The sequence below is a fragment of the Erythranthe guttata genome, chromosome 3 (assembly GCF_056151865.1).
Source record: "Erythranthe guttata isolate IM_541 chromosome 3, IM_541, whole genome shotgun sequence".
NCBI classification, from domain to species: domain Eukaryota; kingdom Viridiplantae; phylum Streptophyta; class Magnoliopsida; order Lamiales; family Phrymaceae; genus Erythranthe; species Erythranthe guttata.
This window is the reverse complement of record NC_142535.1, coordinates 15,461,564-15,477,819: the sequence shown is the minus strand read 5'-3', so window position 1 is coordinate 15,477,819 and position 16,256 is coordinate 15,461,564. Positions and strand designations below refer to the sequence as shown.

Here is a 16,256-nt window from a genome sequence, read left to right as displayed (position 1 = left end):
ATATACATTAGTTAAATGATTATTTTTTGCTAAAAAATTAGTGAATTTCATTATCCAAATTGGCATATACAAGTTTAATTAACTAATTTACCATATAATAGTACTCTTGAATAATTTATCTCAAAGACTAGTTATAATTTAGGGTGAATTACAACCACCTCTACAGTAAAATGTAATAACAAAAGAATCTCTTATTTTTGAGAAATTGCATGCAGCTTCGTAGTTTGTAAATTTCTTACATACATCCTCTATAAAAGAGCATTAATGTAAGAAATATACAAATTTATGAGAGATTGATGTAATTATAGGAAATTGAGGGGTTTTCTTTTGTAAATATACAATACCTAAGCGGATGGTTGTAATTTAACAAATTTAGGGTAAAATTTATTGCCTCAGATTTTGCATAGTACTTAACATATAAATTATAATAAAATCAAAGGTGAAAGCAGCAGGCATGGCCCATGCTATGTGTCTTATATCAAATATCATGTTTTATTAAATAGGATTACTGACATCATGGTCCATCAGAATTTAGAAATGTCTTTTATATTTATCACTAGGTCCCTCAAGTATCGCACTATTGTATTTTATACGCACTCTTCACTTCTTTTATATTGTCACTAGGCCCCCCAATTCCTTCTAAAGACATATTTCTTTTCTTTTTTAATTTAAAAAAAAAATTAATCAAAATTATAAACATATTCTCAATTTTTATATAGATATCAAAAGTGACGATAAAAATGGATTAAGTGGCAACAAAAAGAATTGTTAGTGACAACATCACTTAATATATGTATTTAGTGACAACTTTTGATAGTGTCACGAATATGTATCGCCGATTCCATTCTTGTTATGTAGATTGGGAGTGCATGGGTTGGTGCCCGATATTAACATAGAGTAGAATGATTAGTAGAAATTCATGCGCCTAACAAACACTAGGTGATTCGCTAGGGTTGTCCTGATAGTGAATGAATTCAGCAACCGAAAATTCAGGTAGAGTAAAAACTTAAGTAGAATTACTCACATATAGAGCATACATAAATATGGTTTTACCATTCCTTATAAACACAAAAACAAACACACACGTCTACATTGGTGTGTGTAGATCAACTGTAAAATTTCGACTGATATAATCTTCACGGGTATTGTATAGACACCACAAAAAAAAATCTTTTGAGTGACAATATTTTTCACATAGTTAGACAAAAAGTGTTATCGCTATGCTTGTCACTAACGGTGTGTTGCTAATGCTCTATAGTGACGATAAATAAGGATTAAGTGACAACAAAAAAAGCTATTACTAACAATAAAAAAAGATGTTGTCACTTTATGTGTGCATTAAGTGACAATTTTTGCATTTGTCACAATTGGGGTGTCGTTAATGCAACATTTTCTTGTAGTGAGAAATAACCTTTGTGCTCGTTAAAATTAATTCAATTCAATTAACAATCAAATACAATAGTGTCTCTTTTTTTATTTTTATTTTTTTGTAAAATTGGATGAAAAATGAAAAACAACTCGAACAAAAACCGTGTTAGTTTCGAAGTTTATTTAAACTAGTAGAGCATGTTTTTAGAAATTTGATCAGGTTTAGTAATTAATTTAAGTTGATTTTTTTTTTTAATTAATTCGTATGGGGACCCTCAATCCAAACCTTCATTCTCATCCATTTTGCTTTGTTTGTAAGCATATATGTATGTATGTATGTATGTAATTGAATTTAAGAAAATCAGATAAATTAAAAAAAAAAAAAAAAAAAACTTTAGTATATAAATAGGAAAAGGTGTAATAATGATAGAGAAGTAAAATAGTAGTGGACCACAAGAGAGAATAAGTAGTAATTGAGGAAGAGGGAGAATATATATAGCTAGGTTGGATAATTAACCAGACAGCCGAAGCGTTCTCTTCTGCTGCCACTTGATATGATTTCCCAATACTTAATTTAAATATTTATTAAACACTGCCAACATACATGTGCCTATTTTAGAGAGAGAAAGAGTGATCAGAGAGATCAGAGAGAGAGAGAGAGAGAGAGAGAGGTATCATTTCTTTGCACAGACTTTTGTTGAAAAAAAACCTTGGGATTGAAGGCGAGGAAGCTTAATTATATTAGCTAGCTTAATCATGGCATATTAATTCGAGTAACCATATATGTATTATTTATTCATCTCCTCTCCACCTGTTATTCAAACTAGGAGAGAGAAACTAGAGAGAGAGTAGTATTTATTTGTTTTTATTGGTAAAGATTGCAGAAAGTTTTGGACAGAAAAGAAAAAATAAAATAAGTATAGAGAGAGAGAGAGAGAGAGAGAGAGAGAGAGAGAGAGGTCTGAAGAAGAAGGGTTTTCATATATATATATATATATATAGTCATTAAAATTCATTCATTGATTCACTCATGCTGTCTTTCTTTCTTTCTCTTCAAGGCTGCTTTATCGATGAGACATTGAAAGAGTAAAGAGAGGACTATATATATATATATATATATATATATATATATATATATATATATATATATATATATATATATATATATACTTATATCAAAAGGTTGGCTCAAAAGCAAATTGGAGGAGCTAATTAATATGGCTGTCACCTGAGCTACTGTATTTTTTTTTTGAGAGAGAGAAGAAAGAGAGAGAGAAAAGAGAGAGAGAGAGAGATTCTCTCTCTTTAAGCTTTGTTGGCTGTAATCAAATCAAATCCTTAAAAAAATATTAATCTTGGGATTTTCAAGTTGTTTTAAAATAAAAAGAAAAGAAAATTATCACCTCATTATGGAATCTGCAAACAGCCATCATCACCATCACCATCATAATCAGCTCCAAGATCAACTTGTTGGCTCTTCTTCTTCTTCTTCTTCTCCTTCCTCTTCTTCTTGCTTTGAACTTGGTACCACTCCTCCTGCTTGGAGTACTCCTCCTTTCTCCTCCCTCTTGTAAGTCTCTCTCTCTCTCTCTCTCTCTCTCTCTCTCTCTCTCTCTCTCTCTCTCTCTCTCTCTCTCTCTCTCTCTCTCTCTCTCTCTCTCTCTCTCTCTCTCTCTCTCTCTCTCTCTCTCTCTCTCTCTCTCATATTCTTGAGTGAAACATTCATGCTTCCAAATTTATTTTTCATTTTTACCTAACTCCTACAAGGGTTTTTAACTTACTCATTCTCCATCAAGATTAGGGTTTCAAATTTCAAGAAACATGCTTACTAACTCACTTATTACCCTGCTAATTAACTAATTAATTTAATTAATCACAGGAACAACAACAACGGCTTCATTTCATCGTACCCACAATACAGCTCTCCCATGCCTCCAGATTTGAGCTTCTACAGTTGGTCGAATAACGAACATACTTTCGTACAAGGTAACAACAATTTGCAAAATCCGAGGAATAATAATATCAAGGAAGAAGATCACCTCTCGTCGGAACATTACTACCGTAACTACGTCGACATTTTGAGCAGCACCGCTTCACCTAACAATAATTCTTCGAGGAATAATAACAACACCGCAACCGACGAGCAGTCGAATGACTATCTCGGCACTAAGCTCTTGCTCAAATCTTTCTCGTCCGGTAATCTCATGACCAAGAATCCGATTTCGCCTCCCGATTTTTATTATAACAACAACGGTGGTGGTGGTGGTGCGAGCATAAACGGAAGAGGGTTGTTCTGCAGCAGCCAGATTTTTCCGAGCGTGAACGTCTCGAGTTTGAGTAGTAATCAAAACTTTACGAATCCGACCTCTTTGGATATGAATTTAGAGGCCTTGGATCTTCTCACTTCTTCGAGATTTAGCGGCGAATTCGGCGGCGCGTCTTCACAGAATCAAAATCAGAATGGAGGATTTTCTTATGGATTTGATCATCATCATATGCAGCAGCAAGTTCATCAAACGACGACGCCGTTTTATTCCACTAGTAAGGTAATTCATTAATTTTAATTTGTTACTCCAAAAATACCTTAAAAATGCAGTTTATTGCATGTGTTTATATCTTGTTTATTTATTTCATTTTATTTTATTTTTTCACCTTAAATTATATGTTTCTATTTTATTTGGAAAAAAAAATTCACTTGATGAAGTATGAGTAAATTACTAGGATAAAGCTATGCCTCTTTTTCTTTTCTTTTCCTTTTTTACCCTTTACATGATGTGTGTGTGTATACTGTATATATATATATATATATATATATATATATATATATGTATATATATGCTTAATTTTTGATCTTTCTCTTTGCTTTTACAAGAAAGGGGTGTTCTCTTTACTCAATTCAAAGGGGTTTCTTCAGCTTTTCTGCATTATACATTTAAGCACCTTTATATTTTTTCAGAAAAATTGAGTCATCTCTTTATTTATTACTGATGGATTTTGACAAGAGGGCCATGCATTATAATAATTCTTTGCTCAACTTTATTCCCTTTTTTTAATTTCTAATTTCTAAATTTTGTTTTTTTGAATTTTGAAAAGGTATCATCAGGTTCGAGTAATGGAGCGGTGGAAGCGAAACGAAGCGGTAGCAGAATAGAGCCTAAGGCACCAAACGCACCGAAAAAGTCGCGTTTAGAAGCACGCGCTTCTTGCCCACCTTTTAAGGTACATTTATAAGATATTTCACAATTGAGCATGCAATTTTTTTCAGAAAATTATTTAATTTGATTAACTAATTTTGTGAATTAATTAATCAGGTGAGAAAAGAGAAATTGGGAGATAGAATTGCTGCACTTCAACAGTTAGTAGCACCTTTCGGAAAGGTACGTAATTAATTATATATTAGTATATATCTCACAACCCTAACAACTTTTCGTATGTTCTTAATTCGTCGATCATCTAACTATAACTAATCCCACATTTTAACCTTAATCGAAGTAAACTTATAAATTAATATACGATCGAGTTGATTATAAGCATGCGAATACATAAGTGCGAACTAATGTGACTAGGCATGAACCGTATTCGTTTCTTGATTTTCATGTCCGTATAAGTTGAAAATACGAGACGACGACATATAATAAACTATAGAAACATAGGAAATAATTCGAGGTTCGATATATAGTACTTATAACAAGAAAGTTGTGTTTGATATTTTGGATTCTTAAAGTTAGAACATAAAACTTGGAAACACAACAGCTACAGAATTAATGAGTGGTCAAAAGTTTCATGCTTAGAATCTCAATGTAAAGGGAACATATTCTCTTTTCTGCATCAGTAAAAAAAAAAAATTACTTTTTTTTTTTTTTTTGAGGAATTGCTAATTAATTAATTAATGTGTAAAATTTAAATTAATTAATATTACATGTGGGTGTGGAGAATATTGCAGACAGATACAGCGTCCGTACTTATGGAGGCCATTGGATACATCAAATTCCTTCAAAGCCAAGTAGAGGTATAGATATATATATATATATATATATATATATATATATATATATATATATATACTTACACTTGAAAAAAAACATTCTTCTTGGTATTTGTTCCATCATCCCTTGTTCATATAAAAATATTTACGAGTTTATACAAGTGTATAATAGAATAACCCGATGAGAATTTATCCGTGTAGCGTAAAATAAACCCTAATTGAATAATATTTAATGCAATGCTTAACATTTATAATAACTCCAGCATTTTACGTACGATCGAATGTAGATATATGATTCTTATAGTGTGTACGTTTTCTTTGCAGACTCTAAGCGTCCCTTACATGAAATCGTCACGTAACAAGTCCAGTCGAGTATTGAAAGTGGTAAGAAACCAATGATTATACGACAAATTAAACCCTTAGTATTTTTATTTATAACGTATTATTTTTGTGCGCGCCATCGAATATTGGATATATATAAGTTGATGAGAATATATAATACTGATTGATCATAGGGTGTACCAATGGAGAACGAGAACGAAGAGCAAAGGCGCGATTTGAAAAGCCGAGGACTATGTTTGGTTCCGTTGTCGTGCTTGTCGTACATGACTGATGGCGATGGTGGCGCAGCTGTATGGCCGCCGCCTCACTTTGGTGGCGGCGCCACCTAGTTATATATATATATCTATTTGATCAATGACATTAAATTTTTAACTTAGCCTTGAGAATTTGTTTCTCTCTCTATAAGCTTTTTAATTTATTTGAGTGGAGCAAACTTGGTCATCCTAAAAAAAGGAGAAGGGTAAAATGAATTTTGGGATGGACCAAGTTTGATCCATTTTTTTATTTTATTTTAAGTGATATTTGACTCGAGTGTGATTTTTTTTCCCTAGTTTCATGTTAATTAGTACTTTATGTTGCGGTTAAGCTAATTTAATTTTGTATTTTAATTATACTTTCTAATGTTTTAATTCTCCTAACAAACTCGAAAATTGGAAAATAATTAATATTGCTTGTTGTTTTGCAACTAGTGCTGAATGTCGTCGGATGGATTGGACAGGAAGACAACCTTTCGAGAAATTGATAAAAAAAAATCGGGAATCAAATAACGGCTCTGATTCCAATTTCGAAATGTTTGGAATTCAAAAATTTATTCCGATTATCGAAATTTCAAAAAATCGAAAAGTAAACAATTGCAACAAGTTTTAGAAATTTAATTGGAAATATGTAGAATTTTATTAATTAGAATTTTAAGAAACATCAAAAAGAAAAAGAAAAGGATTAATCGTGTCTTCACTCAATAAGTTAAATAGATATTAACCTAGTCCCACTTTTTAAAATAAATAGTTGCTTTCTCCCGTGTATGTAGGGCACTTCTTCAAGACTGAACCACTGCTAAACTCTGTCTTCTTATTTCATGCATTTATCTCGCAATTTTAGGGTTTTTTGTACATTGTTATAGCTCGTCGGATTGATCACTGTTTGAGTGAAATCTTCAACTGAATTAAATATATTGTATATAAAATTATAACATCTAAAGCATATGTACATCAGTTTTTCTAATATAAAAGCACAGTTTATAATATTTTAAATCAATAAATTAAATTTTAAATTAATTATTTTCATTTAGCAATAATTGCATTTAATCTTTGGTCCAAAATAGACCCATTACTGAAAATGGGTTAGTCCAACATTGCTGAGTCATAATTCGGCCCATATCAAATAGACCTCTCTCTCTCTCTCTCTCTCTCTCTATATATATATATATATGGGCGGAAATAAATTAAAATGAATTAACGAAACAAATCAGCAACCAAAAATTAAAACTCGCACAGTAGAGAGAAAGAAAGAGAGTGAGCGAGCGATGGCGGAAATGCAGAGAAGACCGGGAAGACCGATGCCTCCGCCGGGGAGGGGCCCACCACCGCCTCCCGCCGCCAGGCCTGGGATGAATCGTCCTGAACCTGTCGATCGCGAGAAGGTTTCTACCGTTTCTCTCTCTTTCTCTCTCTCTATATATATATGTGTATAATATTATGATAAGAACGTGGTTTGTGTTAACTTTGCGTCTATTTAGGGTGTTCAAGTGAAAGTTTAATTGATTATTAGTTATTCCTTTTGAGCATAAATTGGTAATTTGTCAGAAATTCATGTTTGAGAGCATTCAGGCTTTTGTGAGCAAGGGTTTAGGGTTTAGAGAATATGTTTAATTTATCTGAAAATGCACCTGAACTTTTGTTTGCGATTTCTTCGTGAATAACGGAACGCAGTATGTCGGACATTGCCTGATTGAGATATCGAATTAATTGAAGTTGCTCAAATTGCTACTCACAGATTTCTAAACTTGGGGGAATTTTGCTCTCAGAGTTGTGATATCAGCACTGTGAGAAACTCGGGGTTTAAAATTTTATGAATTCGTAGAGTAATTGTTTTAAATCAGTTGCCGTATTGAGTAGTATATACAAGTGGATGCCATTTTTGAACTATGATTCTTTGGGTTCTGTGAAATTTTTTAGTCCTTTGTATTTGTGTGTATAGGTGAATTTTTGAAGTAGAAATTCTAGCACTTACATCTTAAAGACAGACAAATTGATCTCGTTATTATGTCTTTTTTTAAAGCGAGAAAATAATGGGCAAACATGTTAGTGTTGCGTCTTGCCCATGACAACATGAATGCAGCTAAGAAAGAAGTACTATATAGTCTTGCACAAGGCCTCCAAGAGGAGATCTATCTGTGCTTTATTACACGAACTTCGTGAATTAAGAATGAAAAATACTGTAAAAATTAACGGTCTCGAAAATAATTTAGATGGTAGACATCCTCTGGTACAATGGTATAGTTGTCTGTTCGAAACTAACTTTTGAGTTTGTCGCCTTTTTGAATGCAATATGGAAACATAGATTTTGTCTGTTCCTTAATGTTTCTGTATGGTGTTTAAGAATAAAAATACATTCATTTGAGAATCAAACTTTTTTTATTTTGAAATCATTTTTGGGCTTACGTATTGCTCTTTTTCATTGTGTACTTATTTTTATGTTTGATTTTTCGTTGTTGTGCAGACTTGTCCATTGTTGCTCCGTGTTTTCACCAAGGTATGTGTGTCTTCCAATTTGAAAACGAGCTTTATTGACTTCCATGGAACAAATTTGCCTATGCATTGAATTTCTTCTAAACTTTTGACAGGTGGGAGGTCATCATACCGATGAAGATTTTGCAGTGAGAGGCAAGGAACCAAAGGATGAGGTCCAAATTTATACATGGCTGGATGCGACTTTGCGCGAATTAACTGATCTGGTACGGGAACTTGCTCCAAATATCTTTCTTTCTTTCCATTTTTCACAATTTACGTTGCATGGTTTTTGTAATCCCTTTTTACGGGGCAATGAAAAGGAATGATGGATGATCAAGAATCTAGTTTCTTTAGGGTTAGCAACTTTAGATCCTAATTTATTGTCATCACCAATCTGGTAATTTATCAATGAGCCCTTTTCATTAACCATCAGTTGGATGCATCATGCTGAAACTTTTTAGCTTCAACGTTGGCGTATATGTTTTGTTCTTTGTGGGAATATTCTCATATGATTAATTCTCACTCGTATATTCTACTGACTGTGTGTTTTTGTTTGTTTTCTTAGGTTAAAGAGGTCGCTCCAGAAGCGAGAAGAAGAGATGCTATGCTATCATTTGCTTTTGTGTACCCTGACAAACGTGGTCGTTTTGTGGTTAGAGAGGTCAGTTCTGCAGCTGAATGCATCTCTGCATATGCATTTTGTGTCCTCGATTTCTGTAAAATATCTCATATCAGGCATGATTAGAATAGCAGTTCACTGTTTTAGACTCGTATGTAGGCAACGAAGTATGGAAGTAATTACTCTACATTTTTTTAACATGCAAAGGAAAAAATTATATGACGTTCTAATTGTATAGACTCGATTTTTTATCGAAGGTGGGGAGAACTCTTTCTTACCCGAACGGGAGGCGAGCTGATAGTGGAAGCAAAGCCTTGGGTGATCTTAGCTTCCAGGTAAACCCTGCTCTTTTTTTTCCCCTTTCTTTTTTACATAAATAATATCGAGTAAATTGGATTTGACTTGTTCCTTCTGTTTGCAGATAGGCGATTACTTAGATGTGGCAATTCTAAACCAGTAATTCATTGCTAGTTACCTTCTGTTCGCTTCATGGCGTGAATGTAGTGAGTTTTTAACCATGTAATATCGTCCGTACTATGATCTTTAATTAGTCAAGGGGAAAGATCTACAAAAACATCTTCGTGTATGCTAATGATTGTCCGAGACTAGTTCGTTTGGATAATGTGGATTCTGTTTAAACACGAATGCTTCGTATCGATATTTGGTGTCCGTAATTTCTTCTTTTTTCTTTTTATATATATATATATATATATATATATATATATGATGTGTGAGGGTGAGGCTGGTGCACCAGCTCCACCTAAATTGTATATTAAAGGTTATTTGTCTTGAATTCTATAATTTGTCACATTTAAAAAGATGCTAGAATCAGCTGTCAAAGTAAATGTTTATTTTATATTATTAAGATAAGAAATTGATTTCTCAATCTGATACCGAAACGACGTCGTTCGCATTAAATTAAAGAAATAGGAGATTAAAAACCTAAATCCGAATTTCCAGATCTCTTCCCTACGGCCTACCCTCACACACACACACACGGTAACCACTAATCTAACAATAGATACACGCTCTTATATGTGTGTGTGTGTACATATATATATATATATATAAATCAGAACTTTATTGATTTCGCACTTTAATTTAAGAACTTTTAATAATTAAGAACCACCACCCAGCCTGACTGATAGATAACCCAAGATCTCCTTCATTATATCTCTCCTTCGTAGGTCACCATTTCGCCGTTTTCCTCTTCTCCGGCACCGATTTTAATCGATATATATATATGTGTGTGTATGTATATGCAGTTATACATCGATTCAGCCTGTGAATTTTGTTGAAGGTCTATGACGGCCTATGGCGATTAAGAGGGGATTATCATCTGGCGCCGGCGTCCGCAACAACAAAGGCATTGGATCTCGCTTCTGCATTAACGTTCTTCTCTGCTTTCTCACATTTCTCGCTTTCTCCTTTTTCTTCCTCGGCCGGGGACTCTACACCGCTGCTTCCTCCGGTCAGTTTCCCGTGAAATTGACTTTTTTTTTTTAATTTAATTTTGGGTTTCTTTTATTGCATTATGAGTGTGGGTGCGTGAAATTAGTTATTGAAGTGTCTGGAGTTGGGATTTAATTTGAATTTTATAGATTTAGGTGGAAATTAGGGCGAGCAGATCGGCGGAAGTTCTGTTAAAAAAAAGTGTTTATACCTGAAATCTGTTCCTCTGTAAACGATTATACATTGTGGAAAATGGAGCTTACATTATCTGTGAGTTGATCCTTTTTTAGATTTGAATGAGTGATGTAAATAATGATACTGTCTATGTCCGTTGTGTTTCGTTTCATGTATCCTTAATATGAAACTGAAAATGGTTTTCCGAAATTACATCTGAAACCATATCACCCAATCAGTTGGAAAGTCTCCAATTTGTTGTTTTTGTTGATTGGTGCTGTAAAAAAATTGATTTGAGTGTGTGAGTGGTAAAATTTTCTTCAATTGCATCTAACTGCAAATATATATTTTTTCGATGTTCTAAAGGTGAGTTATTGGAGGATTAGGATGAAAAATATTTGAAGACATACCAGATCAGATTAGATATTTGAAATTGTTAGCTGTTCTCGAAGTTTTGAAAAACAAATGAAAATGGTATTTGAACCTACCTAACACTTGTCAGGCCACTTCCAAGGCAGGTGCATCGTACTTGTATTTGTGCTGAGTTTAGTTCTTGAAGTAAAAACAAAGCTACCCATAATCAAGGATATTATGGGCACTTGTTATCTGCATTGTTTAAGTTAGACAAATACCATTCGGATGGTATTGGAAGACGTAGAACAGGGGTCGTTGGCAGTTCTGCGAAAGGTGTTATAATGGAGCTAGGATAGGGGTGTCAAGAGGGTGTGCTGCCCCACTATTTCTTATGTTGTGATATTTGGTATTGATTTATTTTTTCCATATTTCTCAGTCTAGTTAATCCATCTCTCGTATTTGAATACTGGGGCAAGGGGGGTACGAAAGTATTTACCTGGGAAAAATGCTCCTTGGGTTGACTGTGTACATCTCTGAACCTTGTGGTTCCAAATAAATGTAAACAAGCACTTCGATGGCCAATTATTTATTTTACGTTGCTTTTCTTGTACTAGGACATAGACAGGTTTATGTACGTGTTTTGAATTACTGGTGTGCATGTATGGTTATATTCACTTATTGCTTTGACATTAATTTTCTTTTATTTGACTACATAAATGTAAACTTATATTTCTGCAGATATAAATGAACCATCAATTGACTCTAGCAGACAGGTATCCTTTTTTAGATATTCTTCATTTGGACTTTGATTTCGGAGAAGATGTATATCATAATAAGAGAGTACTGATTTATACAGGATCTAAATTGGCGAGAGAAGCTAGCATTGCAGCATCTTAAATCTTTATTCTCTAAAGAGGTATTTTTCAATTGATGCACCAGCTGAGCTGTTTGGAAATACACTTTTATTTGCTGCAATTTATAGTTCCTTACAAATTTGAATATTCTCTAGGTAATTGATGTCATTAAAGCCAGTACAGATGATTTGGGACCTTTAAGTGTCGATTTTTTCCGGAACAATAATTTGTCTGCATCCTGGAGAATTCGAGACAAAACTGCTTCTGATAATGCAACTTCTGCTGAGGTCAGCATGATTATAATGATGTGTCTAATGTTACTTTTTCGCCAGTGGAAAAACTGCATTATTATTTAAAGTAACCTGAATCTTTTCTCTCTTTTTGGAAATTTTAAGATCGGTGGAGTGGCATCAGATACGAAGCAAGAAACATCTAAAGGCAAGAAGGAACATTCTTCAAATGGTAATACCTTTATGAAATCCTTTGGATACAATCCTTGATTCTGAATATGAATGTTTGACTAGCATATATATTTTGTGCAGAGGATCATTCTGTATTTCTTGAGACACCAGCTAAACTTGTCAGAAGGGTAAGTGCCACGATTAATCCAATACAATTCCGCAGATAATGTTGTTGTATGAAACCTTTTTTGATCCTCGCCTGATCCATTTACTAAAAATTCGAAAGAACGGCAATCTTTTAAACTTGATTTTCTATCTGTAAATATATCTTGTACCACTTCTGGATTTAATCTATGCATTACTCTGCAGCAACTGAGAGAAAAAAGACGTGAAAAGCGTGCTGCAGATTTGGTAAAGCAAGATGATGAAGTCACTGTCAAGCTTGAAACTGCAGCCATTGAACGTTCTAAATCAGTTGATTCTGCAGTTTTGGGGAAGTACAGTATCTGGAGGAGAGAAAATGACAATGAAAACTCCGATTCAACTGTGCGCTTGATACGGGATCAAATGATAATGGCAAGGGTATATACAAGTCTTGCAAGGATGAAAAACAAGCATGATTTGGCCACTGAGTTACAAAACCGGCTCAAAGAAAGTCAGCGTTCTTTAGGGGAGGCAACCGCTGATTCTGATTTAAATCACAGGTATTGGGTGCATAACATTATCCGTTTTAATCAGCTGAAAATCTAACTTGTTACTTAAGTAGATTATTTTACGTTGGCATATTATACTTGTAACAGCGCACCCGAAAAAATTAAGCTGATGGGCCAAGTGCTGTCTAAAGCGAAAGAGCAATTGTATGACTGCAACCTGGTCACAGGAAAGCTTAGAGCTATGCTGCAATCTGCAGATGAGCAGGTCAGGAGTCTGAAAAAGCAGAGCACGTTCTTAAGTCAATTGGCTGCAAAGACAATTCCGAATGGGGTTCACTGTTTAGCCATGCGCTTAACAATTGATTATTACCTCCTTCCATTAGAGAAAAGGAAGTTCCCTCGGAGTGAAAACTTTGAAAATCCTAAGCTATATCATTACGCCCTCTTCTCTGATAACGTTCTTGCTGCTTCAGTCGTGGTTAACTCAACCGTTATGAATGCCAAGGTGTGGAATTTTTTCTCTGCTTTTTATTTTTCTGTTATGGATTTCAATTTGCTCTTTGCTGCTGTATTAGTATTAGTGTGGGGTCCTTTGCCATACGAAATGGCAAAACTGTATAAAATGCATTTTAAAGTGAAGTGAAATCTCAGATATTATACTTCCCATATTTTTTTTGTGGCTGAACAATTTATGTGATATTTTGCCTATTTGGTGTGAGTGCCTAGTTAGGCCATGAGTTCCAAATCTTCATCTTATGAGGAAATACATAACATATGGTGTTTTATGTATATATGCATCGTGGACATACATATTACATGCATCGTGGACATACATATTTCATCTAGGATAGGATTACTGTACCTAAATGCATAGGTATAGGCTCACACACACACGCACATACTTGTTACATTGCATCCTGACGTGTATATAATACAAATGATTTTCCAATGTGACGCTTTTCTTACTTAATACAAATGCTTGTTATGTTGTAGGAGCCTGAGAAGCACGTGTTCCATCTTGTTACCGATAAGTTGAACTTTGGTGCAATGAATATGTGGTTTCTCTTGAACCCTCCCGGTAAAGCTACAATCCACGTCGAAAATGTCGACGAATTCAAGTGGCTCAACTCATCCTATTGCCCTGTTCTACGCCAGTTGGAATCTGCCGCAATGAAAGAATATTATTTCAAGGCGGCTCATCCCACCACACTTTCTGCTGGCTCCTCCAACCTCAAGTACAGAAACCCAAAGTATCTTTCGATGCTTAACCATCTAAGGTTTTATCTCCCACAGGTTTATCCCAAATTGGATAAAATTCTTTTCCTCGATGACGACATTGTTGTTCAGAAGGACTTGACTGGGCTATGGTCAGTTGATCTCCATGGAAAAGTAAACGGTGCAGTTGAAACCTGTGGTGAGAGCTTTCATCGGTTCGATAAGTACCTAAATTTCTCCAATCCTCATATTGCTAAAAACTTCGATCCAAATGCCTGTGGGTGGGCATATGGCATGAACATGTTCGATCTCGTGGAGTGGAAGAAGCAGGATATAACTGGCATATACCACAAATGGCAGAATATGGTATTCCTTTTCTTTTTCCCTAGCATTATATTCTTTTTTTCTGTTATTTTTGGTGAAAATGTCAAATTTTATAACAAAGGGGGAGAAAATAAATAGGAAAATGAAAGAACTGGTTATGGATTCCACATATGCATCTTTTTTCTTTGCTCGTATTCTCTTTTTTTTTTTCCCTGAAAAATACAGCTATTATTAGCTTATAGAAGAAGCATAACTGGGAAATATACGAAGATTTTAATTTATTTTTCGTTTTGCTATTGGTATTAGAATGAAGATAGGGTGCTGTGGAAGCTTGGAACACTACCTCCAGGTTTGATAACCTTTTACGGGCTTACACATCCGCTTGAAAAGACATGGCACGTGCTTGGTTTGGGTTACAATCCGAGCGTTGACCGGTCAGACATCGAGAATGCAGCTGTTGTACACTACAACGGGAACATGAAGCCCTGGCTAGAGTTGGCAATGACAAAGTACAAACCGTATTGGACAAAGTACATAAAATACGACCACCCTTATATACGCAACTGCAAACTAAGTGAATGATAATCTGGTAATTTTTCTCCCGAGCAACTGAATCGCACCGTTTCGACTAGATGAAGGCGGGAGTTAATCCGGTGAAGGCAAAGTCCCTCCTGGATATATATATACCTGCATATAGTGAATGCATTTCATCTCTGTGGTTCAAAATTCTATTCATAAAAAAAAAAAAAAAGTGTTCTTTAAGAAACTTGGCAATGAATAGTTGTTCGTGCCCGATTCGATTCTCCAAAATGTACTTATGGGGATGTGTTTGTTGTTAGTTGAAGTTACTAATTGTATTCTTTGGACAAACTATTAGATTTATATCGTAGTTGGACTCTCTGCTTTTTTAATCGAAATTTCTGTTCTCTTTCGAAGAAAAGTTCTGATTGTTTGTGCCACTGGCATGTCGAAATTTTCTCTTTCGCTACGCTTTTACGAATTGAATAGAGGTTAGTTGAGCCAGTCGATAAAAGTTCGAAAAACTTAAGCTCGAGCTCATGAGCTAGAGCTTTCCGACTAGCCGATAAACCCCCCCAAGATTAAACAAAAAAAAAAAGTAAATTTCTGATAAAGTTTTTATAAATATGGGTTTTGGTTACATCCCAAGTTTTGTAAATATGAGTTTTGGCCCCCCTAAAATTTTTGTCACCCCCTTAGCCGAGCTTGAGCTCGTATATAATTTGAGCTCGAGCGTGTTCAGTTCGAACTCGACTCATTTAACCAGTTGAATTGTTCCTAGATTTACAGCTCATCAGTTTAGAGAATTAAAAAATTCTAAGGAACATTGTAGATAAGAGAAGGGCCAAATTAAATAATTCAGACAGCAGATGTGGACATATCCTTGGAATCATTGTAGGTTCTATCAAGAATCAAGATAGATATTCTTTTCCATATTTGCATTTCTAGAGTGGGAATGTGGAATTTGATGGAAGAGGACTTCAACTTTCTTGTATTTGCAAGGGAAGCCCTCCTTATCCATATTTTTCTTGGTAATAGCTACACACGTGGCAATCATACGTGAGTCTTGATATGGTTGATCGCCGCCGGTGCGGTTTAGTGTCCGGTGCTCTTGCATGTCCTGATCTCTTTCTAATGTCGTGTGTAATGTCTTAAATGCCCTTTTAGTCAACGATTTTTTTATCTGTACTTGGAATCTTTCATCTTCTTTTAAAAAAAACCAAAAAAAAAAAAAAAAAAAAAAAAAGAACCGATATTTACCAAGTTC

The 16,256-nt window shown here is 34.5% G+C and overlaps 3 protein-coding genes across 3 annotated transcripts; all 3 read left to right on the top strand.

Annotated features, from left to right (window-relative positions):
* The first annotated feature begins 2,530 nt into the window (after positions 1 to 2,530).
* LOC105962992 (basic helix-loop-helix (bHLH) DNA-binding superfamily protein) lies at positions 2,531 to 6,324 on the top strand. Its single transcript, XM_088815649.1, has 7 exons — positions 2,531 to 2,938; positions 3,248 to 3,914; positions 4,462 to 4,587; positions 4,680 to 4,745; positions 5,312 to 5,377; positions 5,678 to 5,737; positions 5,869 to 6,324. Exons 1-7 carry the CDS (start codon positions 2,778 to 2,780, stop codon positions 6,022 to 6,024), a joined length of 1,302 nt encoding a protein of 433 aa, XP_088671775.1. The 5' UTR covers positions 2,531 to 2,777; the 3' UTR covers positions 6,025 to 6,324.
* Positions 6,325 to 7,126: 802 nt separating this feature from the next.
* On the top strand, positions 7,127 to 9,717 carry SAP18 (SIN3 associated polypeptide P18). Its single transcript, XM_012987343.2, has 6 exons — positions 7,127 to 7,334; positions 8,414 to 8,446; positions 8,538 to 8,648; positions 8,990 to 9,085; positions 9,301 to 9,378; positions 9,465 to 9,717. Exons 1-6 carry the CDS (start codon positions 7,218 to 7,220, stop codon positions 9,501 to 9,503), a joined length of 474 nt encoding a protein of 157 aa, XP_012842797.1. The 5' UTR covers positions 7,127 to 7,217; the 3' UTR covers positions 9,504 to 9,717.
* A 168-nt stretch (positions 9,718 to 9,885) lies between these two features.
* GAUT1 (galacturonosyltransferase 1) lies at positions 9,886 to 15,410 on the top strand. The gene is made up of 10 exons (XM_088815648.1): positions 9,886 to 10,514; positions 11,762 to 11,796; positions 11,880 to 11,939; positions 12,033 to 12,164; positions 12,273 to 12,339; positions 12,420 to 12,466; positions 12,648 to 12,982; positions 13,079 to 13,436; positions 13,925 to 14,512; positions 14,777 to 15,410. Exons 1-10 carry the CDS (start codon positions 10,358 to 10,360, stop codon positions 15,050 to 15,052), a joined length of 2,055 nt encoding a protein of 684 aa, XP_088671774.1. The 5' UTR covers positions 9,886 to 10,357; the 3' UTR covers positions 15,053 to 15,410.
* Positions 15,411 to 16,256: the final 846 nt, after the last annotated feature.

Bases quoted from the DNA above. Each gene is read 5' to 3' on its own strand.
- LOC105962992 (XM_088815649.1), top strand. From the start codon at position 2,778: ATGGAATCTGCAAACAGCCATCATCACCATCACCATCATAATCAGCTC. The intron at 5,378-5,677 runs GTATAGATATAT...TTTTCTTTGCAG, and splicing joins TCCTTCAAAGCCAAGTAGAG to ACTCTAAGCGTCCCTTACAT. The intron at 5,738-5,868 runs GTAAGAAACCAA...GATTGATCATAG, and splicing joins CCAGTCGAGTATTGAAAGTG to GGTGTACCAATGGAGAACGA.
- GAUT1 (XM_088815648.1), top strand. From the start codon at position 10,358: ATGGCGATTAAGAGGGGATTATCATCTGGCGCCGGCGTCCGCAACAAC. The intron at 11,797-11,879 runs GTATCCTTTTTT...TGATTTATACAG, and splicing joins CAATTGACTCTAGCAGACAG to GATCTAAATTGGCGAGAGAA. The intron at 14,513-14,776 runs GTATTCCTTTTC...TATTGGTATTAG, and splicing joins ACCACAAATGGCAGAATATG to AATGAAGATAGGGTGCTGTG.
- SAP18 (XM_012987343.2), top strand. From the start codon at position 7,218: ATGGCGGAAATGCAGAGAAGACCGGGAAGACCGATGCCTCCGCCGGGG. The intron at 8,649-8,989 runs GTACGGGAACTT...TTGTTTTCTTAG, and splicing joins TGCGCGAATTAACTGATCTG to GTTAAAGAGGTCGCTCCAGA. The intron at 9,086-9,300 runs GTCAGTTCTGCA...TTTTTATCGAAG, and splicing joins GTCGTTTTGTGGTTAGAGAG to GTGGGGAGAACTCTTTCTTA.